This window comes from Nuphar pumila, chromosome 15 (genome assembly GCF_984573655.1).
Source record: "Nuphar pumila chromosome 15, dmNupPumi1.hap1.1, whole genome shotgun sequence".
In the NCBI taxonomy this organism is placed as follows: domain Eukaryota; kingdom Viridiplantae; phylum Streptophyta; class Magnoliopsida; order Nymphaeales; family Nymphaeaceae; genus Nuphar; species Nuphar pumila.
The window spans coordinates 84,955,398-84,982,074 of NC_143263.1; the positions used below are offsets into that span (position 1 = coordinate 84,955,398).

Here is a 26,677-nt window from a genome sequence, read left to right on the forward strand (position 1 = left end):
ATTTACTTTAAGAAAATTCACATGCTATCTCGTGAATGTCCTGCCATATATGCGGATATTATATGATATTTGTGATGGTCCCCAGGTTTTCACTAACAAGAGGTTTGCATGGGGGTTGCAAAAAAAACTAGATGCACGTGTTTAATGTGAGAATCTTCTTTGTTGGAATGAAAACAACTATGTTTGTAAATTTGGTTATGTGAAATTGGTGAGCTCTGTGACATCATCATGCAAATCTACTTTTTATTGAGCGGTTATAAGATCCGAACAGTGTACTGATATATCGTGCAAACCTCAGGAGGTTCGCTCATGCAAAGGCTAAAGGGTCCCGAAATGTCAAGCATTTGTGATTATGAACACAGGGTGGATTTCATAAATTTTGGGGGATTTTTGGAAGATGTGTCACTTTTTTATAACAATACCATCATTTTTCATTTTCTAAATCCAACACAATTCAAACCTAACTACTATTTGTTTGGTGGGGTTTAGGAAACACAAAGGTTTTGATGGAGATGCCAATGGGTTGGGTTTGAATATGTTACAAGAAGAATCTAGACACGATTAGTTTGATTCGACAAAGCAAGACAAATCCAATTAATAATCAATTTCAGTTTTTTTCTTGAAAAGCAAGCTTAGGTAGACCCCACCAGTTATTATTCAATCATACGACTGGGATTCTGAAATTGTGGTTTTACATACAACCCCATTGATAACTAATTCTTAATATACCTCGGATCAGTACTACTCATTTTCATCTGAATCTGAACCTTAAATGAGATTCACTCATTTGTATGAGAATTTGAATCTCATGAGACGTTACCAAACCACCCTAGGTTATATTCAGTAAAGGCTCTCTACGTGGATACATTGACATAGGTTGCATGTTGGACTCACAAGTTTGAATTATTTTCATAAAATAGGAAACAAAGGCATACCCCACCAGGTTTTGAACTTGCAATGTCTCCCACACAAGGTGACATGCACTAACTGCTCCTACCAAATAAGCGGAGCCCCTGTTGGTACAAAAATTTTAATTTATTAATCAATAAGAAACTATTTTGATATATCAATACCAAAAAAGCGCTTTTCTTGAAATATTACTAAAAAAGTATTAAAATTTTCATTAAATACACTAAGATGACGTCCGCACTTATCGTGTCCGATCCGATTTGCACAAGGACACGCAACAGAGGGACACGGCAAATGGGTCGTCATATATAAGAACAAGAGGTTATGGTGAAGATCGCTCTAATGGTCGGTTCCATCGAAGCCTGAAGGGCAGAAACAGGAGCCTTCCCTCATTACAGAGAAGAAGAAGAAGAAGAAGAAGAAGAAGAAGAAGGGGGAGAGGTCGCCCATCGTCGTTAATCATGAAGACGACAAAGGGAGGGAAGGTCATGAATCCTACCGATGCGTATCGGAAGGAGCTCAGGAGAAAGGAATTGAAAAGGGTACGCATTCGCATTGCCAATCTCAAACCCTATTTTTTCCTCCGTTTGTCTACGTGTGCTTGATTGTTTCTTTCACTTGGGAGATGGGGATTTCACGTCATCGTTTGTTCCCGTCGTTTCTCGATGATTCCAGGGTTTTATTCCCTATGTGATTTTTTTTCATCGGTACGGGAAAAAGAGGTTTTTATTTGTCGCCCGCATCTGGTTTCTTCACGAGTTTGAGCGATTTCTGCTGTTTGTCGAACCCTAGGTTTGGTCTAGATTCGATCGTGCTGTGTGAGAAGCTGTGGTATTTGGTAGGTTACATGCTTGAATTGATCTGATGTAGTCTTTTGTTTCCCCAAATAGCGTGTTTCTGAATCGGAAAGATTGAAGTTTGGATAGGATTATAAGGTTAAATGCTGTTCTTTTCACAAATCGATGAAGCAAAATTTCTCAGGGAGAGGGGAAAACACGAGAAGATAATTATCGAGAAACTACTGTGACTAATTTTATCGCTTCAAAATTCGGACTTGTAAAAATTATGCACAATTGTCAGTGTTTCTGGTGCGACTTTTACGTCAATGGGAACTCAATGCACAGTTTTCATTTAAGATCAATGACGTCTGGAAAATAGTGTCTGAAAGTAGAAAAGTATACAATTAAAGCACAGAATTAGTGAGAAACATGAATACAAATACTGAGTTTGCAGCCCATCCGATGCGTCCTTGGTAGTGCTGTAGGAAAAACCTCCAACGTTTGGTTCTTTTTATCACTCCATCTCTCCCATTCCTTTTGTAAAACACACATCATCTTGCAAAGTCATGCTTGGTGCCAAGCATTATTCCTCCTTTTATTATTTTTTCTCACTCTATATCTCACATTCTCCATGTACCGTAGACATTTTCCAGCAGATTCTAGTTTCTGTCCCGTTACTTGTGGGTTTCTATTGGGAAGAGAATATACGTAGGTTACTGAATACTAACCGCATGAAAATCGTAAACTTTCCTGATGGTTGATCTCATTGTCTCACTTCAGCTCTCTCATTCTCTTGCACAATGCACAATTTCAATAACTATTTTGTCAAGATCATGTCTAGATGCTCCCATCCTAAATGCTAGCGTTGTTGGAGTGCCTAGGTGTGGTAGTCGACCTAGGAAATGTCTTCACTACCACTTGCCTATGCATCACCTTATTTTAAGATGTACCTTTTATTTAGAGGAATTGATTGATCACCTTTGGCCTAGTCATCGCCTAATTCTTGCCTAGGCATTTAATGACCTCTCAGATAGGCAGCACCTAGCTCTTTTGACTGGTAGCGTTATCTTGCAGCTGCAGCTGCTCAGCCTTCAAGCTATATTTTTGTACCTTATTAGCCATGTGATGATCATAAACCTTCCTCCTCATGTGATTCTTTCATTTTGAAGCAAATGAGAACTTAATAACCCTCTTGCCTCTACTTATTATTTTTTTTATCCCTAATTTCCACCAGTGGAGAAACTCCACAAATGCTCATGATTCTCTCTTATGCTGGCTATAAATAAGTGTCGGCTTCTGCCATATGTAAACATAGGCCCCTGGTTTTAAAAACATAACTATCATCACAGGAAAATCAAGATATCAAGCATCCGATATTGTAACAATAACAACACAAACAAATGAGTGGTAAAACACACTCATAGAAACCAAGGTCAATCACCTGCAAGTTAGATAAATACCTATACTGACAAGATGACGTGAGGTACACACAACTCACCCCAATGAGTAACTCAGATTTCCAACAACAATGAGTTCAGAGGCTAATCAACCATCAATCAGACCCAAGGAAAATGACAACACATCACTCGTAAACTCTGAGAAACTAGACTGATAGGATGACGTGAGGTGCACACCTCAACGGCTAACCCTGACTCCACAACATTGAGATGCACAAGAAACAAATAAGTGATACAATACATTCATAAAACTAGAGGTCAATCAACCGTTGTTTGGCAATCTATACTGACAAGAAGACATAGGTTCTCACATAACTCATCTCAACAACTAACTTTGGTCCCACAACATAGAAGTGCATACAACTCACCTCGATAAGGCCAAACAAATAATAATGGATGTATCGAACGAAGAGTGATGGACTTACAAAGCCAAATAATAAAAACCTTGAAAGACACATTCCAAGGAACATGAACTAATAAGACAAAAAAATTCAAGTCAAGGAGATCCTCAAGTAATGCAATTATAGAGCCTTCAATCATGAGCTGAAATGTCCACCAATATTAAGTGGATAAAAAAAATGTTGTCTAAGGAAATTCTCACAAAACCCACAAAGCGCCACACAAGAAACCTCACAATATAAAAAATATTATTCTGTTGAATATTATAAGTATGCAATAGAAACATAACACTTAAAACACGTGTGGTATCATGATGCAAATAAGTTTTAGTAAAAACATGCAATCATACGACAAGATAAAATGTCCATCATTGAGAGTCTTCAATTACAAACAAGCATGTCAATCAATAATGGATAATTACTAAAGTGAACCACGAGGGCAACACTTATAACACTCAACAAAGGGCAAATACAAAGAAGGTTCTCATAATTCTCAAATTAATATTTTATTAAAACTAAGTATACAAAAAATCATAATATCTAAATCTCAAGCAAAACATGTAAGATAATGTTCATTAAAGAGCCATGAGACTAAGAAAATAACACAATCACAAGGATCACAAAAGGGCCAACAAGAGAAACACCCAATAACATAATTATTTTTAATAATTTTTAAAAAGGAACATATTTAAAAGGCATTAATAAAAGTGAATGGTTCCCATAAGAATTCATGCTCAATACCTTATGCACGAATAGATAATCTCTTTCATCATGTAAGACGATCACAAGTGCACAAGAATCATATATCAATATAAAAATTATTTATTCAAAATTCAAAAATAGCAAGGTATCCATGATCACTAAGATCCTAACCACATATAATTTTTAATACTTCATAAAATATTTTATGTTTCGCATAAAAATATATCAAAGAGAAAAGAAAAAAGAAAATATCAAACACAAGTTAAGCAAAATCTCATAAAATCATACTTGTGAATGACATACAAAACTATTTTAAAATAAATATTTCAAATTATTTTAAAAATATTTGATATTTTTTCAAAACAAAGTTCAATACATCAATCATGATTTGACGTTTGTCTCCATGAAATGCTATAATAAAACATCTAAATGCCAACAACATATTCTAAAAAATTACTAGATCATATACATACATTTTATAAAAAGCGAGTTTAAAAAAACCTAAGATTCAAACTAGATATCATTGAAGCATACACATATATCATTTCACAAGATCAAGCAAATATTATAAACCTTATAAAACATTTAATAAAAATAAAACCAACAATAATTTGAAAAGCATTTAGTGATTTTAGTTTCTAACAAAAAATAACAAATAACTTTTCAAAGAGAAGAAAAAATGAGTGTTGTCTCATGCATAATGCATGAGATAGATAACTCAAATAACACTAAAGGTTTAACATACATATTGGGTCAAGATTTTCCTTGAATCTAAGCCACACAACGATCACAAATCCTTCACGAAGCACGAACTTTAACCAAAGAATCCCGAGAACCAAAAAAAGCAAAATACCAAAAAATATTTCTTGGCTCTAATACCGTGTAATGAAATATCTGAAAATAAAAACATAGGCCTCTAAGGGCTTATATGATCATAAACACAAAGTGCACATGCACATGCACAAGTCCAACTAAGGGACAATCCAAGAGCACTAAGGCACTACACAAGCACTAAGTGCATACAAGACATACAACAACAACAACAACTACGCTTTCATCCCAAAACAATTGGGGTCGGCGATATGAACCAACAAAGAAAATCATTATGGATCTTCCACATGAATCCTTCTCCTCCAATCATTTCTATCCAATGCCATGTCCTCGGTGAGGTTCAAAGCATTCATATCCTTTCCTATCATCTCTATCCAAGTCTTCCTAGGCCTACCCCGACCTCTTTTAACTAATATATTTTCCCATTTCTCTTGAGCATGAATGCTTAAGTGAAGCATTAGAGAATGAAGGGGACAAAGCCCCTATTTTTGATTAGTCAAAAAAGAACCCCACAACTCTATTTGGTATTTGACCAAATAGTCCCTATAAACACATAAAAAGACAAAAAGAAAAGAATAAAATAAAAGTACTAATGTGCCCCTAATGGTCACTTCATATTACAATACTTGTTAAATGATGAAAATACTCGTAGAGGGTATTACCTATTACATCATTATAAATAGAATGTATATATATATATACAACTTAACAATGAGCACTATTCTCGAGCCTCAACTCAAGCTCACCAAACTAGAAGGAGGTCAAAAAAGGCTCTAGAAGGAGACGCTCTTGCAAGAAAAAATTTAAACAACCAAACAAGGGGACATGAATGTCCGTGATTATTTTAGTTCCTTATCCCCTCTATGAGATGAATTGACACTTTTGGAGCTTAAGTGGGTGGCTACCGAAGATGTGAAACTTAAGCGGGAATAAATGGAAAGAGCAATTTTTCCAATTTTTGTATGAATTATGTTTGGAGTTTGAACAAGTAAGATCTTTTCTCCTTCATAGAACATCTTCACTTTTTTTAGAAGATGCAGTTGCCGAAGTATGCCAAGAAGAAACTCGTTTTGGCATGGCTAAAAAAGGAGATGAAATGTTGGATGTATTAACAACAATGTAAGAGCATATAAACCTCCACAATTTGGGAGGCAAAATGGCTCATGGAACAACAACTAAGAAAAAAATTGAACCAAGCAAGGGGACATGAATGTCCGTGATTATTTTAGTTCTTTATCCCTTGTATGGGATGGATTGACACTTTTGGAGCCTAAGTGGGTGGCTACCGAAGATGTGGAACTTAGGCAGGAACAATTGGAAAGAGCGTCATTTTTCTATTTTTTGTTTGAATTATGTCCAGACTTTGAACAAGATCTTCTCTCCTTCATAGAACATCTTCACTTTAGAAGGTGCAATTGCCGAAGTATGCCAAGAAGAAACTCATCTTGGCATGGCTAAAAAAGGAGATGAAGTGTTGGTTGTGTCCTATGTCACATGGGTGCGGGTGCGGGGGTGCGGCAGGGGCAAAAATGTAAAAAAAATTATATATGTATATATATATATATATATCATGTATAGTGTATATGTATGAATGTATGGTAGCTGTTAAGGTCCATGACATTTATGCCCAACTTACTTTTTACCATTTTTTTATCTTATATGGTTGTCCCCAAAGATGAAAGTGATGAGTTGTGGAGCCTGATTAATTTTTTTTGCCCTTGCAGGAAGGGGGGTCCGGGGGCTCCCCCCGGCGCGAGTCCCAATAATGACAACACTGCCTTACACTGATCCACACTATTTTTATGATATTAAAATATATTCTTTTACATAAAAATATACGAGAAAAGTGCTCGGGTCAGCTGCATCAGTTAGAATATCCGGTAAAAATCATAGCCCAAACCCGACTTGCGTGTTATGTGGGTTGACCGATATCCAGGTCAGCATTTGCATGAGCACACCCAATAGAATGCCCTAATTTAGCACATGAAGAAAGAAATATCAAAAGAAAACCACCTAGGGATGTCGACTGGTCAGTTTAGGGTTGGAGTCAGACAGAAACTGAATTCAACATAATCGGATTCTGAGTCAGATAAAATAAGATAAAACTGAATCTGAATCCGACTAGTCTAAAACCCAATATACACACTTGATCGGATTCTGATCTTAGTCGGTCGGGTTTTAATTAATGGATTCAGATTCAGAATTCAATGCAAGACTAATACCAAATCCAAATCCCATTTTTACGAAGTCTCACTAGTTGGATTCAGATTCGGGTCAGATATCAGGTTACATCCGACCTGTTGACATCTCTAAAACCACCAATAACTTGGATGCACAGGTTTTTTTTCCAACCAGAGGCCTGCCAATGTGTGGACAGTGATAGAGGGGTTTTCTATTGGCCTAGAAAAATAAAATAATAGCAATCTGGACCTCGATGGAGGTATCTTAAAAAAATTATGGTGATTTTATAATTTCATTTTGATCCGGTCAAGTATTTAGTTGATCTGCTTGTGGATCCAGTCCTTTTGAGCCTTATCTGGTTCAGAGCATTTATGGCATAGAGCAAATATCGCAATCAAATTTTGAAAATGCCATGATTTTAATGTGATATAGGCCATTATTTCGCCACTAATAATGTGATATTAAAAAAAATACCCACTTTGGAAATATATATCCGGATTTTTTTTACGTGATTCTAATGTGTTAACAACATTCTTTTTATATAATTTAGAATAGTTTTATATTGCTTATATATTTTCTACAAGTTTATATAGTTTTGTAAAGTGCTAATAGATTTTCTCGAGGAAAAGGAGAGCTTGGTTTATGGTAGTCAGATCAGGCCCCGTTAATTTAGTTTTGTTTGCATCGATACAGACTCTTAACAACTTGTCGACACCAATGCCATTATTTCAGCATATTGTACACGCTGACTCAAGCCCAACGTACAAGCGTAAAAGATTGACATATAATAAATGATCATCTTTTTTAGCTTTTAGTATCTATCCCGTTTGACTAAGCCCAACTTGATGGACATGGATTGTGGGTATCGAGAGAACGTCCGATGGTGCGCCCTGGCGTGCGAAAATCGCAAGAACTTCATTTTTAACAAGCCTTGGAAGCGAGAAACCGTCATTCACCACATTCACAGAAGCCTGTTGTTTTTGTTTCACACCTCATTACTAATAAGAGAACAGGGATGAAAAACAAATTTTGGACAAAAAAAAATTGTTTCATAGGGCAAAAAAATTTTAAAAAAAAAATCCAAAAAAATTGGACAAAAATGACCCTGGGTGCGGTCAACGCACCCAGGGTCGGGTTGACCGCACCCGCGTTGAGTCGCGTCGATGCGGGTGCGGCACCCTGCTAGCCGAATCCCTGTGACATAGGTTGTGTCTAGGCCCGACAACAATGTAAGAGTATATAAACCTCCACAATTTGTGAGGCAACATGGCTCATGGAACGACTATGTAGGATTAAAAATGGTTGTCTATCATTTTTGTAATGAGCCAAGTCATATTAGACTGGTTTGTCCAAAGTTTAGAAATAAGGTGGCTTTCGTAGAAGAATCTACACCAAAGGAGGAAGTTTTAAGTGGAGGTGAATTAAAAGACACTCTTTGTCAACTAACCGTGACACTGCAACAAATACTCGAATCTTCATCTTTTACATCGGGTGTCGCCATTCTTTCTTCTTCTAATCTCGTTAAGTGCTCATGGATTCTTGATTCGGAAGCTTCCTTTCATATGACCCCACATGAGAATGCCTTATTCGATATATGCACTAACCCAAATTTATCTTGTGCTTCTACCGCTAATGGAACATCTTTAAAAATTAGAAGTACTGAAAATTTAGATTCTAAAAACTCTCAAAACTTTTTTGTTCAAAAAATTAAAGTTGTTCCTACGTTAAATTTAAATATTTTCTCCATCTCTCAAATTTTCGACCATGGATGAGAAATCTCTTTTTCATCTCAAGGTTGCTTTGTGCAGGATCTCTGGTCCGGAAAATGGATTGGGCAAGATCATAGGAGGGGAAATTTCTATTTCATGGATTCTTTTTCTCTTCTTTCAAAATCTTTTTATAATTATGTCGAAGATAATGATATTGAAACTTGGCATAAAAGACTTGGACATCCTAGTTATTCTAAGATGTATCTTTTTCCCTTTAAGGAAAAAAATTTGTAATGAAAAAAATGTCTGCAAAGATTGTATACTTGGCAAAATTAAATATATTTCATTTTCAAATAAAACTTTCATTTCTAAAAGACCCTTTGAGTTAGTGCATTCAGATGTTTGGAGTCCTTCTCCGGTCATATCGAAATGAGGTTATTCATATTATGTTACATTTATTGATGATTTTACTAGATAATGTATGGGTCTACTTTCTCAATTTAAAATCAAATGTATTTTCTTTCTTTAAAGAATTTTACATGATAGTAAAAAATTAATTTCAAAGCAACATTTCTATACTTATATCCGATTTGGGTGAAGAATATTTATCCAATGAATTTCAAAATTATTTAAAACAAAATGAAATTTGCCATAAAAAATCTTGTCCTAGAACTCCTAAACAAAATGGGCTAGCAGAAAGAAAACATAGACATATTGTGGAATCCACTAGGACCCTTCTTATTTATAAAGATATTCCAAAATCATTTTGGACCGAAGCCGTTCTAACTTCAACTTATTTACTGAATCATATGCCATCACCATCTTTACAAAATATTTCTCCTTGTGAAAATTTGTTTAAGATGACACCCAACTTTAAAAAATTATTGTAAATGTTTTGTACTCCTACATAAAAGAGATAAATTATCTCCAAAAGCCATTGAGCATGTTTTCATTGGATATGGAGAAAGTTGGGATATAGATGTTATGATTTAAAAAATAGGAAACTTTATGTCTTTAAAGATGTGACTTTCTTAGAAAATGAAAATGGTTTTTATAAAGGTAATAAAAAAGAGGCAGTAGACTATACATTTTTATTTGATCTCTCTCCAAGAAATGATGATTCTAATTGTGATGAATCTTTGAATAATGAGGTTGTTAATGATAATCATTCTAATGATAAAAGTGTAGAACCTTGTGATAGTTCTACAGTTCTACAGTTCTACTAAAGATATTGATATATAAGATATAAGACCTACTAAAGATATAAGTGTTTTAGGCGTGAGCAAAGAAATCCTCAAAATGCATTAGAAAAATACTCTTCTCCCGAAGAAGAAACCTTAGATAGCAACTTAGAAATTGATCATGATTCCCCTATAAAAGAATCTTGTCTTAAAAGATCTAATTGTGCTTTCATTCCACCAAATAGGTTTGTGTCTTATAACTCCTTATCCCTTACTATAGAGCTTGCTTAATAGCACTATATTCTTATCATGAACCATCTCATTACAATGAAACTAATTTTTTTTCATTGGATTGAGGCTAAAAAGTAGAATTAGATGCCCTTAAGAAAGCCAAGACATAAAAAATAATTACTTTTCCTTTAGAAAAGAAAACCATAGGTTGTAGATGAGTATTAAAAGTTAAAACCAAGAGTGATGGAACTCTGGAGAAATATAAGGCGATGTTAGTATCCAAAGGTTATTCCCAAGAATATTGAGTTGACTACGAAGAAACTTTTGCACCTGTAGCTAGGATAACTAGTGTTAGGACCCTCATAGTTGTTGCCTCTACTAAAAAATGACCTTTATATCAATTAGATGTAAAAAATGCATTTTTCAATGAAGAATTAAATGAAGTTTATATGGATCTTCCGTCGGGATTTAATATTGAAAAGGGAAAAACTCCTTAACTTAGAAAGACCCTGTATGGTCTTAAACAGGCTCTCAAGGCTTGGTATGATAAATTAAGTGATGTTATGACTCATTTGGGTTTTCGTTTTTATTATATTGATTGTCAAAATTATAGGTACTAATATTGTTATTCTTCTACTATATATATTTGTCAAAATTATAGATACTAATATTGTTATTCTTCTACTATATATAGATGATATGATTATAACTAGGAGTGACAAACAAGGAGCTAGTGATGTTAAAAATATTTTAAAAGAAAATTTTGATATGTCTGATTTGGAATTCTTAAGATATTTTTTAGGTACAAGATTTGGTGGACAAATAAGATGCCTAATGAGGGGAAGGAGAGCACTTTGGTGCCTCTGTATAAGAATAAGGGTGATATACAAGATTGCACAAACTATCGTGGTATCAAACTCATGAGTCATACTATGAAACTTTGGGAGAGGGTGATTGAGTATAGGTTGAGGAAGGTTGTCATGATATCGGAGAATTAATTTGGTTTTATGCCTGGAAGATCAACTATGAAAGCTATACATCTTCTTAGACAACTTATTGAGAGATATAGAGAGAGGAACAAAGATTTGCATATGGTTTTTATTGATTTGGGGAAGGCATAAGATAAAGTACCTGGTGAGCAAGAAGTACCGGTGGATGATTGTTTCAAATATTTGGGATCTATCATTCAGTATGGAGAAATTGATGGAGATGTAAATCATAGGATAAAGGTTGGGTGGATGAAATGGAAAAGTGCAACTGGAGTATTGTGCGATCGTAGAATGCCATTGCGGTTGAAGGGAAAGTTTTATAGGACGACTATTAGGCCCGCTTTACTATATGGTACGGAATGTTGAGCTGCCAAGAGACATCATATTCAAAAAATGAGTGTAGCTGAGATGCGTATGCTGAGATGGATGTGTGGAAATACAATAAAAGATAAGATTCAGAACGAGGAGATACGTAAGAAGGTAGGCGTTGCACCCATTGAAAATAAGATGAGAGAGAATAGTTTACGGTGGTTTGGACATATTCGGCGAAGGCCTAATGATGCTCAAGTTAGAAGGATGGAGAAATGGGAAAATATATTAGTTAAAAGAGGTCGGGGTAGGCCTAGGAAGACATGGATGGAGGTGATAGGAAAGGATATGAATGCTTTGAACCTCACCGAGGACATGGCATTGGATAGAAATGATTGGAGGAGAAGGATTCATGTGGAAGACCCAAAATGATTTTTTTTTTGGTTCATATCGCCGACCCCAATTGTTTTGGGATGAAGGCGTAGTTGTTGTTGTTGTTTGTTGTATAAGATAGAATACCTAGGGATGTTTTTTGGTGGACAATGATGAAGAAAGGTGTTTCTCTCAAGTACATTAGTATAATTAAAGATATGTACGAAGGAGTAGTAACCAATGTCCGCACTTGTGGAGGGGTGACAACCAATTTTCCTATAACGGTTGAGTTACATCAAGGATCTGCATTAAGCCCTTTCCTATTTGCTATAGTGATGGATGAACTTACAAGATCAATTCAAGAAAATGTGTCGTGGTGTATGTTGTTTGCTGATGATATTGTTTTGATTGATGAGTCTAGAGCTGGGGTTAATGCTAAATTAGAATTATGGAGACAGACATTGGAAGCAAGAAGTTTTAAGTTGAGTAAGAGTAAGACAGAATATATGGAATGTCACAACAAAGTAGTGATGAGAGTGTAGTGAAGTTTGGTGAGCAAGAAATACCGGTGGATGACTGTTTCAAATATTTGTGATCTATCATTCAAAAGTGTGGAGAAATTAATGGAGATGTAAATCATAGGATAAAGGTTGGGTGGATGAAATGGAAAAGTGCAACTGGAGTGTTATACGATCGTAGAATGCCATTGCGGTTGAAGGGAAAGTTTTATAGGATGACAATTAGGCCCGCTTTACTATATGGTACAGAATGTTGAGCTGCCAAGAGACATCATATTCAAAAAATGAGTGTAGCTGAGATGCGTATGCTTAGATGGATGTGTGGAAATACAATAAAAGATAAGATTCGAAACGAGGAGATACGTAAGAAGGTAGGTGTTGCATCCATTGAAAATAAGATGAGAGAGAATCGTTTATGGTGGTTTGGACATATTCAGCGAAGGCCTAATGATGCTTCAGTTAGAAGGATGGAGAAATCAGAAAATATATTAGTTAAAAGAGGTTGGGGTAGGCCTAAGAAGACTTGGATGGAGATGATAGGAAAGGATATGAATGCTTTGAACCTCACCGAGGACATGGCATTGGATAGAAATGATTGGAGGAGAAGGATTCATGTGGAAGACCCAGAATGATTTTCTTTTTTGGTTCATATCACCGACCCCAATTGTCTTGGGATGAAGGCGTAGTTGTCGTTGTATTGAGGTTGCTTACTCTCCCAAAGGGTATATTTTTTTTCAAATGAAGCTTGTTTCAGATATTTGTGTTAAATCTGTTCTTTTAAATGATAAAAAGTGAAGAATCCTGAAGTGATGAATGTTAAATTAAGACTTGAAGATGAAACACTTCTTAAAGATCCTACACCTTATAGACAGTTGATTGAGTCACGCACTTACTTGTCTATCACATATAGCTCATGTAGTTCATTCTGTTAGTTAATTTGTTGTATTAAGGATTGTCAGATATCTTAAAAATACCATAACTAAAGGACTTTTTTTATTCTAATGATCATCTTTAGATTTACTTGCTTATACTAATGCAAATTGGGAAGAAAATCCCAATGATAAAAACTCAACTTGATTATTTCTAGGCGATTTGTTGATTACATGGAGATGCAAGAAGCAACAAAATGTCTCGCTGTCATCTACTGAAGTTGAGTATAGAGTTATGACCACAACAACTATGGAGCTTGTATGGTTAAGAAATCTTCTCAGATATACGAGGGTTGTCATCTCCAAACTTTCGAAGATGTGTTACAATAATAAAAGTACAATTTACATTGCCAGTAACCATACCTTTCATGAGTGCACCAAACCCATTGAGATTTACTGTCATTATATCTACGATGAATTCTTGAGAGAAACTATTGAGTTGTCATGTCACATCAGAATTTCAGCGTGTAGATTTCTTTACCAAGACTCTTGTTTCTCACCGTTTTTTGTTTTTTCTCAACAAACCTTCGGTGTTTACACCTTAAGTTTGAGGGGGGTGTTAAAATAGCATATATATATATATATATATATATATATATATATATATATATATATATATATATATATAGTATTTGTTTTGATAGTCAGGGGCAGTTTGGTCTTTTTTCACTTGTAATAGGCACTGTTCATTAAGAACAAATTTTTTATTTTTTATTTTTTTATCTTTTTTTATTTTATTAAATAGAGCATGGGCTTTATGGTCATTTGACCATAGAGTCGTTGGGGGCTCCCCAACAGTCATAAATATGACTGTTGGGAGCTCCCAATGACTCTATTGGGAGCTCATCAATGGCCTCTCTCTTGTATGTGTGTATATATAGGGGTGTTTGTCCCACTTCATTCTTCAATACTTTTGCTAAGCATATTATGAATAAAATCCCATATTTTTTATGTTTGTTGTAAAGCCCTTGTAGGCTCTTTGTATTGTCCCTAGTGGACTTGTGATTGTGCACATTAAATTGTGCTTTTTGTTTGCCATTAGTAGGCTTGTATTTATCTTCCGCTCATTTTATTACACATATATACATACTTAGGGTAATACATCCCCACTAAATGGGCACTGTGCTAAATGAAGCATGCTATTGGATTTTTGGGCTTTTTTCAAAATTCTGACCGTACAGATGTGATCTATATGCATGTTTTTGTAGGAATCAGTTCTTGGAGCATTTAATTCCAATGCATGGATAAGTTTTTATAAGGTTTCAAAAATCAACTACCTACAATTTTCATAAATTTTCAAGGCTCCAAATACCATTTTTTCCATCCAAAATGCATGATCCAAGTGTCTATTTCTATTAAATCAATTATGCTGTACACATCTGTACCATCAGTATTCTGAAAGAACACCGGAAATCCAATAAAATGATTCATTTTGCACCATGTCATATTTAGCACGGATGTATTACCCTGTACACACACACACACACACATATATATATATATATAAAGTGAGCTAAGCCAGTTTAAATTGAGATTGTCATATGGTTGCACTTGGCTTCTACTTGTGACAAGCACAAGCCAAGATTGAACATCCAGCTTGGTTTATTCGGCTCATTTACCAGCCCTACTGATTGTTCCATTATGCATATTTATTGTGTTAATATGGTTGCATAGCATGTTCTTGTTACCAAGTTCTTATCACATTGTGTCAATCTGGTAAGCATTTTATCTCGTAAGTCTGAAAAGAGTAAGTAACTTGTTGCAAATCCTAAAGCACGTTCTTGTTACAAAGTTCTTATCGTATTTGATCAATACGGTGAGAATTTTAAGTCTTAGTTATATCAACAACAACAACAACAACGCCTTCATCCCAAATTAAGTCTTAGTTATATGACGGAAAATAAACTAAATAAACTGTCACATAAATCCTTATGTGATTCCTATTAAGCATCATGTTTAGTGCTCAAAATATGGCGGTGCCCTATGTTCTTTTGTTTGACATGCCATTTTTTGAAGATGATAAATGATTTATGCTGATCTAGTCAGTATCTAGAGAATTTGAACAACACTAATTCTTTTGGACTATATACTTATTCTGGTGCATGGATCTGTTTCTAAGCTACCCAACAGTGCAAAACTTAGTAAAGGTAATGGTGTCACTATTGATTTTAGTAAGCATGAATCCGGTTTGCTAGACATTAATGAGTTTTGTATGTTTCAATTTTCTGTATTTAATTGTTTTTCTAGCCACAGTGTCGATGAATCTTTGTGTGTGATATGCCCAAATATTTTTTTATGCATTTCTATATTACAGTGTTCCATGTTGTTTTGTTTATAAAGTGATTTTTGTCCTTTCATGATTTATAATTGTTTTTGTTCTTGTTGGCTGCTTACTACAGAATAAGAAGGAAAGGAAAAAAGTGCGAGAAGTGGGAATTCTTAAGAAGGATCCTGAGACCATAAGGGATCAAATTGAGAAGCTAGAGATGATGAGTGCGTGTTTCTGCCTTTCTACATTCTTTTATATAATTTGAGTCTCCTCCATCCTAAAATTTGCTGTGCTGGTATTTATGCAACATGCTGTCTGTAAGCATGCTTATTATTTAAAAACTTTCTTGTCTCTAATTGATTTTGATGACCTGCTACTGATGTAGTGTTTGATATATTTTCTAGGAGCATAATCTTTTGCCTTTTATCTTTTTACAGTTGCAACCTTCTGGTAATTTTATGATTTTTCCAGTAATTGATGCATCACCATTTAATCAGCTAACATTATGTCTTAATAATTGCATTATTATCTATTATTTGGATACTGTTAAGAGCATCGGTGTTGGACATGAATACAAAGTGTTGCAGACATGTGGGATATATAAAAGAAAATGGAGAGAATAGATGAGCAACGAGAGGAGGAGAGGAAGCCATTCTGAGAAGCAAGAGAAGGGAAGAATAAGAAAATGTGATTGCATGACTAGGAAAATTAGAAAATTAAACTCGAGTATTTTTTGGTCTAGAGATCAACACTGTTCATGATATAACAGATGCTTGGAAAAGGAAAAGGAAAAAGTCATTTATAATGTAACATTCTTGGGTTGTTTGTTTCCCTAGACTACACGTGGAGTGTGTAACACTTGGCCAACAGTGTTCAGCATGTCCAACAGTGTCAGACACCTTGAAATTTGAAATAGCCATGTCAGAACCATGTCAAGGGGTGTGTTTTGGTGTCAGTATCGGACATGATTAAATACTAGTACTCTGGACCCATAGGAGTGTTTAGATAACATGGATGGGTTATGTCAACATTGGATGGAGATGATATTGATTGAATTTACCCTTTAGATGATGCAAAACGACAAAAGAAGAGGAAAGAAAAGGGTAGGGATTATGTTCTACACTAGGGCATGATACCCTACTTCTACTTGAATCATATGATTGATTGAAATACCCTTTAGATGTTACAGAAAGACAACAGTTCCTAAACCCCTTTGTCAAACCTCCATAGAGAGGTCAACCATGGACTGGACAAAAAATAGACCCAACTCTCTTAACTCTCCCTTTTCAAATTGGGGCAAGTGCATCTAGCATCCCCAACTTGTTGAAAATCTCAAGTGTTAATCTCCAACTGCCTTGGTTGTGTCATCTAAATAATTTCTGGACTTAGGGAGTTGTGATTTTTTTTTTGAAATCTTATGTACAAGTGACAATCTATGTCAATCTATTTAGATCTTTCATGAAATGCCATATTTTTGTGAAATTTATTATTTATTGTTTAATGACTGACTGTTACTGTATATACAGTTCTAGTAAAAATAATAATCTTTACTTACACAATGCAGGAGATATCAGATCTAGTAATGATTTAATAAAATTTTCAACTCATTATCAATATCTACCAAAATCTTCAACTAGCTCTCCTTTGCTCTGCTTAGTAGGTGTATCCACTGCTTTACACCCTAAAATTCCAGTTTTCTCCAACAGAGATTAGAAACATATAGTGTTGAACTTTTTGAACCATGCTCTAGGAAATTGCTTCAACAATATATAACTTTCTCTATTTTACACACCTTGTTTGTTTGACTGTTTGGGTAGTGCCATGTAAACATCTTTAGCATCCATGGAGAAAGACAAATATTATGTCCAGCTGATGTAAAGTCCAACAGTTGTCCACTGCTAGGGATTGCATCACTGTAATCTGGTTGAGTTTAGGTGTAGGAACAAAGGTATCTTGAGTTGACAATCAATCATAAGTCTGAGTCTAGCCAGCCTTATTGCTAGCTTTGCTTTGTATTTTTCAAATAGATCCATTTGGCTGTATTTCTTGCAGCCAATCACTTTCCTATTAGGAAACAGAGTTGCAACTTGCCACATCTCATTTTTCTTCAGGGTTGCTACCTCATTTTCCATTGCTTCTCTCTGCTTGGATTATTTAGTGCCTCTTCTATACACTTATAAATTGGAATTGGGTCACAGTTAGCAAGGAACGGCTTGTAAGACTTTTGACATAGATTGATATAAAATAAAATGACATAATGTATGTGGTACAAATACTTTTTCCCTCATGGCAATCAATATGGAACTATCATTATCTTGTTTTGGTTGTTTATTTCACTTGAGCTTCAGGATTGTCTGACTTTGATAAGCCGTCATTTGTGTACATAGAATTGTGAGACATGACAGCATTCCTCTTTCCATGTGTTTGCATCTTTAGCTCCTTGTGTTCCTCATTAATGGACGGAGGGTGAGGATCATCAAGGGCGACTAGATGGTATGGTAAATCTAAAAATATTTCATTCTCCATTTCTCACTCCCTTTTATTCTTGGGATTTAGAGATGTTTTCAAATTCTCTTTATGTACCATCTTTCTCGTGGCTATGTAATCATGCCAACATAAACCTTTGAGTTGTAGGATATCCAACATAGATGCACTTAGTAGTTTTAAGGTCCAACTTGTCCCTAGTTACTCTATGAATGTTGGAAAAGGATACACACTAACGTGGAACATAGTTGAGTTAGGACCTAAAAATTTAAAAGGAGATTTCCCTTCCAGAATACTTGAAGTCATTCTATTAGCATGGTAGGTAGCAATCAACATTGCGTCCCCCAAAATTGAGCTATCATGCCCTCATTCATTAAACTTAAGTCTTCAGTGCGCATAGGCCCCATACTGCCAGCATCAAGTGACTCCGAGACCACCATAGAGTTGGAGTATTGGGAGTAGTTATATCTTATCCATGAAATTTTCATCTCTTTTCTATTCTGGGCAATCTTAGAGGCCATGACATACTTTAAATGAAACACCCCATGTAAGCATATGTTTTCGAGCATCGCTGCATCAGATACACATTTAGGTGGAGAAGCATCATACTTTTTTTATATTCCACTCCAATTTTGAGTCATTTCAAGGCTAATCCTTGAAATGAATGTATCTGAAATAGCTCTAAGGTAAGATGCTGGAGTCATAAACAAATACATTTTCAGAAAAGGTCGCCTATTTTGTCGAGTATTTTAACTTTTAACTAACCTTTTCTCCTTGCATCCCATGCACTAAGAATGGGGGAACTGCAACCACTGTTCTTTCTATCTCTTTATGCAATATTTGTATCAAGTTTTATTTTAAACATGCTATGTTCCAATCCCTTTTTCAATTTGGTGTTTCTAAGAAACATGTTCACTTATCAATCTCCCACTTCAGCTGCCCTTAAATCCAGTCATTGTTGTTCTCTTCGTATGAGAAGCTTTTATCAATTTTTGCTGTCACTTGCTACTGAAGTTCTGTGCAGACTTTCATTTTCTCTTCAGAAATTTTAACATGCATAAGCTGTTGGTGCAGAGGCTGATGGTGCTCTTGACAAGGCAAGAAAGCACAAAAAGAGACAACTTGAAGATACACTTAAGCTTGTACTGAAAAAAAGAAAGGTTGGTCTGGTCATTTTAATTTCATTCATCACAGTTATTGTTTGCCTATTTCTTGTATTTGTTTCTTTTCTTTCTTAATTTGGATTATAGACCTTTCTTGGATTGTGAGCTTATTAAATAGGCCATGCTATTTTTTGGAGGAGGGGGGGGGGCATGTGTAATTTCTATATGACATTCTTTAGCTTTGTTGACGCTTACCACTTCTGGTGATTCTTATATGTTCACGTAAAACTTTACCCTAACAAATCTTTAGTTGCCACCACTATAATAATTAGGCAAATTTTCAAAAAGTGCATGATATACTATGTCAAATGGGTACGGATATGGGGACACAACTATATATATATATATATATATATATATATATATATATATATATATATATATATATATATATATATATATATATACAGAAAAAAGGTTTAGACTTCAGATATGGATCTATATTAAGATCCATATCGAAACCTACCTTATAAAAGGGGAAGGGTGTAATCCTTCACCATTCTCTCTCTCTCTCTCTCTCTCTCTCTCTCTCTCTTCTGATGCAGCAAGAAGAAAAAGAGGAGCGAAGGTAGGTTATCTCTCTCGTTTTTGCTTTCTCTCAAGGTTGTTTGTATCATATGATATTGTATGATATGTATCATTACTTTTGGGGTTTACGATATGATACACCCGTGTATTGACCCGTATCGTACGATACAAGTCTGACGCACTTAAAAAGACTCGAAAGTCGATTTTTTTCATTTTGGGTTTAAAAGGCCTCTTGAGGGCCGAGTTCTCCATACATCTAGAGGTTGTTAGAAGGGAACCCACACACCTTAGGTTCTGTGAGATTGATTTGGGGGTCGATTCGTGTGCAAGGGAGAGGGATTTTGCTATTTTATCAAGTGAGAGTGCATTTTCACTCATTTTTCCACTCAAGGAAGTAGGTTAAGGTAAAAAATCTCTATTCTTTACTTCTTATTGAATGTTTTTTGGGGTGACATTACAAGATCCGGCATGACAATGGTGCACTCAAGTAATGAGTGAAAACCGATTAAAAATCAAATGCAACTATTGGCAAAATGGTTTTTCGGGTGGTATCTCTCGGTTGAAGCATCATTTAGTCGGGACACAACATAATGTGTATGCATGCATGTCAAGGAAATTGCCGGATGCCGAAAAATGACAATGCCAACAATTATTTGATGATCTGAGAGGAAAAAGATAAGAAAGAAGGATGAATGAGGCAAAAATGGGGTATGTGGAGCCCTGAGAGGATATGTATTATGAAGATGAGCTCCCTACTAATCCATTAAGTGCTTGTTGCACTTTATCCTTTTCTGGAACTTCATAACCAACCATAGCGAGTTGGTCAGTGATTTGCTTCATCTTATTTAGGTATTCCATTATGGACATGGAACCCTTCTTAAGATTTTGAAATTCTTTGTTTAAAAATATGACTTTTGCTTCTGAAACTTGTGAAAATGTTTGAACCAACTTACTCCAAAGTTCTATAGTCGTGCAGTCATCAGGGATACTAATTAAAACTTCCTGGGACAGTGTAGATGTAATATATGCCACAAGTACCTGGTCTCACTTCATCCAAGAGATAAAATCTGGATTCTGCACATGGGTAATCTCAACAGCCTCTTTTCCAACATTCTTTTCATGCACAATAAATTCTGGTGGAACCTAGATTGATCCATCTAAATGACCCGAAAGACCTTGGCTGCGAATGAAAAGAATAATCTGTCTCTTCCAGGCGAGGAAATTGGAATGATTAAGTTTTTCGGATACGAGTTGATTCAAGAAATTAACAGAAATAGAAGTAGAGGTGTCCATATCAAGATAAAGACAACGATCCAAGAAACAGTGATAAGATCGACTATTAACAACAATCTGGTCTGTTTTTTTTGCAGAAAACAGATAACCAGAAATTAAATCTCAAAAAGGGTCAATCTTCATAACCATATCAGATAACTTATCAGATCTGAAATAAAAGAATTTCTTGAAAAAGAAAATCACTTGAAATATGCTGTAGAAAGATATGGATTCTGAGATTCACGTGAAAACAGGTCTCAAGTGAGAAACCTGGAAGAGATGAAGGGAGAAGGATTTTGCAATTCACGTGAGTCTGGGTTTGCAATTCACATGAAAACAAAAAGAGATAAAACAAAGAGGAATCGAATGGATAAAGATTTCAGGATTCAGGAAAATATTTTCTGGATTTCTGAATATTTAGAAATCAGATGAAAGATATTGAATAAAATAGTGAATCTGAGTTTCTGAATGGATAGAAGTCTGGGTTTCTAAACAAAGAGAAATCAGATGAAGGATATTGATTTGAGATAGAAAAGTGATCAAGAATAGAAGATCGAAAGACAAGATCTTGGACTCACCTTGATAGTCAACCAATACCATGTTAGAACGAGATCATCCACCAGAATCGTGGGTAGGAGAGAAAGCCAGAGAGAAAGAGAGGAGAGGACTGCAGCAGAATACCCAGAATCGTCAATACCTCAGACATGTGTGGGTTTCCTCATTATATTGATATGCTTTCTGTTACATCAGAAAATACAATATTACCCCCAAACCATAAAATACAACTATTGAATGATAAGGGGTAAACTGGACAGATAAAATAATACAAAGGAAACATATTTCACAGCAAACCTTAATGTGGATCCAGATCTGGATCCACATTATATCACCTTCCAACAGATCTGGGTCCAAAACATAAACATATCACGTTCCAACACTTACAAGCTGGAGGATTGAAAAGGGAGGGAAATAATGTGGGGTGAAATTAATATTCATTTCTGTAGTGTCCAGTATACATAGGTAAACCCATGCCCCCCCTGAGAACAAAACAAGGAACTAAAGATAATCAAAATGCCCTCTTAAATAGTTACATATTACTGAGGAAGGAAAGAAATAAAAAGATAAAAAAAGCCTATAAATAAACAAAATGACAAGCATGTCCCTGGACACATATTGCACATGCATATATACATATAGAGGCACTTTTGCAGCAGGAAACTAGGCCTTTCTTCATCAGATGACTTTATTAATAGTTTAATTCTGCTTCCGGGCATTGTATGTTAGAATTTGTCAAGTTTCCTGTGACCTGTTGCTTCTTATTCCTAAATCTTTAGCCTCAAATTCTGTAACATCATCCATTGGTTTCACCTATCTCTGGGGATTTGTCTATTCATATTGGAAGTTAACTTGTATGTCAACTTGTCTATTATGTTGATACCAAGTCTTGTTGTGGTTTCAAGATTTAAGTATCTGTGTCATTTTCTTGGTTGAAAATAACTTTTGGACCTTCTTCCCAAGCTTGATTAAGTTGCTTACTAGTTAACTGTTTAGTATGTAGTGCTACCTTGCAACTTTGTGACTTTTATGTACATATTCTTTTGATTTTGCTTGTCTCTTATGAATTTCTTGTGCATTTATATCTTGCCCTTTGGATCAATTCAACAGGAGTATGAAGAAAAAATGCATGACAAAGGGGAGGCACCAGTTATGTTTAGGTAAATTACTATTGATTTTGGTTTCGATCTTTGGCTTTATCCTTTTCCTCTCTTCGTTTCATCGTTTGATGTTAGTGTTTTGGTTGCTGTCCCAGTCACTTGGGTCTTCCTCGGAGACGAACTGCTGATGAGGAACGAGCGAACCATCCAAAGCCGGAGGTATAACTCCTTTTTCTTTTACTCAGTCTTTTTCTTGTCAATGCCTTGTCTGATTATGTCTGGTCATATTTATGATTTTCATGTGCAGGACTCTGTTTATTACCATCCAACTCTGAATCCTACTGGTGCACCACCACCTGGAAAACCTCCAATGTACAAATCATCAATCGGTATGCTTTGGTGTTTTTGCCATTCATAATCTCTCTCTCAAAAATGCTGAGTTTGTCGTCATGCTTCTTGTCAATTGCAGGTCCCAGGATTCCCTTGTCAGGTTCATCAAGTGGAGAAGCATCAACATCAAAATCCGAGTTGGAAGATCCTGTTTTGGATGTTCCTCCCATTCCACCTCCACCACCACCTCCATTGCCAAATGTTGGTGAAGCAGCTCCCACTGAAGATGCTTCTCTTCCAGACTCACTACCTTTACCCCCAGCTCCACCAAAGCCAGTTGGTGATTCAGGTCCAGTATTGCCTCCACCACCACCTCCACCGGGCCCCCCACCCAAAGATCCGCTTCCTGTCCGCACTATGCTACCGCCACCGCCACCACCTAGGCCTACACAACCACCTCCACCAGGAACTGTAGAAAATGTCAAGGGGAAAGATCAAAATGCCCTATCAGATAGCCGAAATGCCAAAGAGTCTGATCGGGTCAGTCTGTGTTTCATATAAGACCATGTTTTGTTATTTTTGTGCAGTTATAAGAAATTCTATGTGGCACTTTTTCATATGTACAATGTTCACATGATTGTCATTTTTGTGACATCACACTTTGTGATTTCATTTTTATGTGATATCATTTTTTTTCCTTTTACCATGTCAACCTGGTATTTTTCATGTAATCCCTCTCATTTTCTTCAACTTGTTTTTATATTAACTTCTGATATTTTAGTATAGTTCTTTTCAGGAATCCTTTGGGGATTTGTTGTACTTTGTCCTGCTAAACATACAGGCTTCTCTTGTTATACCTGTGCTACTCAAAGCTGCTATCCTTGCCTTTAGTTTTATTTTATGCATTTTTTAAGTTTTTGATATCCATGTTGCAGTCTTTGTTAACTGGCGTTTACAGCAAGTCTTCTGTTGTCACTAGGTTGGTTGTGGATTTCCTCCAAATAGGAAAAGAATTTTAGTTGTGTTGGAAGATCTACTTGTTTGGGATTTCTGTCTTGTATTAATAGCTTTTTGGTCTTATATTTTTGCTGCTATGTCTCACTACTTGAATTTCACCCAATTGTGTGAAAGGTAGAGATGAATTCAAATAAATCAATTCACTGGAGTCATACTGGGTAATCTTGTAGCAGCGTTCATGGTTCTGTTCATCTTTCATAAAGTATGTTTTTTAGAAATTTTCGTAAATTTCTCTTTAGAGCATTTCAATATGAAGTGCTCATTGTTTTTGGAACATGTTGTTGTATGGTCATCTCATAGTGGCTTTCACTATTGCAGGCTGCAGCTGTACTTCCTCCACCTCCACCCCCACCTCCACCGCCTGGATTGCCACCAACAGTCGCAAAACCTCAAACATTAGGGGCAACCCCTGGTTCTGAAGCCAATGTTGCTGGAGTAAAAGATGTTTCTAGGAAGCTTCCACCACCTCCACCACGCCCGCCTCTACTCCATCCCATGCAAACTGATGTTTTGCCACCTGGTGTGTCGCGCTTCCCACCACCACCACCACCAGATTTGAGGCCAACCTTGCCTTCTCCTCCACTACCTATTCGAGCTGCTGTTCCTGGAATGATGCCACCGGGACCACCTCTGTTTCCTCAGATGCCTTTTGCCCCACCTACTATGTTGAGACCACCACTCATGGTTGCAGGACCTCCTCCTTTTCAAGAAGATGATCATTCTTCTGCCAGGCCTCCTGTTCCTCCAAAACCTTCCTATGTTAAATCAGCAGTGTCTACTGTTGTGAAAAGGCCTCTTGCACAACATACACCGGAACTTACAGCTATGGTAAGGTTGCACAATCTGTATTTGCTGATTAGGCTCCATTTCATGCTACCCTACGATAATCTGGTTACAGCATGTTACACATAAGTGGGATTGCTATGGTATTCTGGAATGTGGTTTGGGCCTCTGTTTTTCCTTCCATCCTTCTCTCCTTTCTTGAGTGTATATACATTGTCTTCATGCATGCATGTGTGTGCGTGTTTTTCAGAATAATTAAAAGACAAACTCCACCTTTCTACCTAAGATCCACAAGTCCCTCTAAGTAATGTTTTAAATTCTAAACATTTACTTGTGAATTGTTTTGCAAATTTTATTTCTTAAGACTCCCAGCATGATCTGACAAAAGCTATTTAGTGCCGTTGTGTGAAAAATGAATATGTTTTCAATATCCATATACTGCTAATTAAGATGTTAGCATCCTTAGGGCACGTTAGTAAAAAAAGAATTAATTTTCACATATGAACGTAAATCACATGAAAATGAATCATTTTATTTTGTGAAGCTATGTATCAGCTTCTTATGTTTGTTCTGACCTATATGAATCGAGTTGTTTTCAGTTTGTCATGTTTGTTTTATGCTATAATCAGATGGAGGTTCAACTAATCTTTTGAATCGGATTTGATTCATATCCAAATGGGTTGGATCTAATATTATTCATTTAGGTATGGTTCATGGTAAAATCTAAATTTAAATGTATTAGGTGCAAAATTAATTGTATTTCAATGAATAAGTATCTGACCCAATATCAAATCCGAGTCAAGGTTTTATTCTGTATAGATCCGTTTAGGTTGATTTTGGTAATTTTCATGACCCACCTTGCTTTTGTGGTAATTGAAGCCATATGGGGAAGGTGTCCTGTGAAAGTGATTCATTGGGAACTTGACTTGGGATGATAGCTCCCATGTTTGATGTAAACTTGTTACATGGGGAAGTGATTCATTGTGATATGAAAAATCATTTTCCAAGTTTCCAATAGTCTCTATCAGATTTGACCTGGTACACAGATCAATAAGTCTGCATGAACACGTTAATCAAGCATTAGTTTTTCTCTTCACTCTTCAGAAACATTAAAAACCTGTAAGATCAAAGTGTTTATACTGTACTTATATATGTTTATAACTTTATTGCAAACTATGTAGGTTCCAGCTTCGGTTCGAGTGAGGAGGGAGAGCATCCAGAAACCAAAACCAAAAGCAGTTGGCCTTTCAGCGACCCCAAGCCCATTGTTAGCACCTGCAAAGACTGAGTCATCAGTCCAAGTTCAGTCTGGCAAGGCTGGGCCTAAAGTGCAGAGCATTGATGACTCCTACATGGCATTCTTAGAAGACATGAAGGCACTGGGTGCCCTTGACAGTTAGGTATTTAGGCTGTGTCATGTATATGGTATAATCATCTCATGTTTGATTCTGCGCTAATTGAAACTCAGTTTGTAGGGCCAGCCCTTTGTAAAAGGTTGTTCACCCTGCCCCAGGCATTTTGTAGCCTGGGGTAAAGGATGATGTTAGCTGGTACTTCATTCGGCAATCTGGCTTTACTGCTTGATTCCAACACAAGGATTTCTTGATACAATCTTAATGTCAACAACTGGCAAATAATTCAAGAACAAAATGACTATATTTACTAATGGAGTTTTAGACCT

At 35.9% G+C, this 26,677-nt stretch overlaps 1 protein-coding gene across 1 annotated transcript; it reads left to right on the plus strand.

The window, feature by feature from the left end:
* Positions 1-1,247: 1,247 nt before the first annotated feature.
* On the plus strand, positions 1,248-26,677 carry LOC149815834 (protein EARLY FLOWERING 5-like). Its single transcript, XM_089989787.1, has 9 exons — positions 1,248-1,451; positions 15,895-15,988; positions 19,323-19,408; positions 22,877-22,926; positions 23,022-23,085; positions 23,174-23,255; positions 23,336-23,736; positions 24,532-25,041; positions 26,178-26,677. Exons 1-9 carry the CDS (start codon positions 1,371-1,373, stop codon positions 26,394-26,396), a joined length of 1,587 nt encoding a protein of 528 aa, XP_089845913.1. The 5' UTR covers positions 1,248-1,370; the 3' UTR covers positions 26,397-26,677.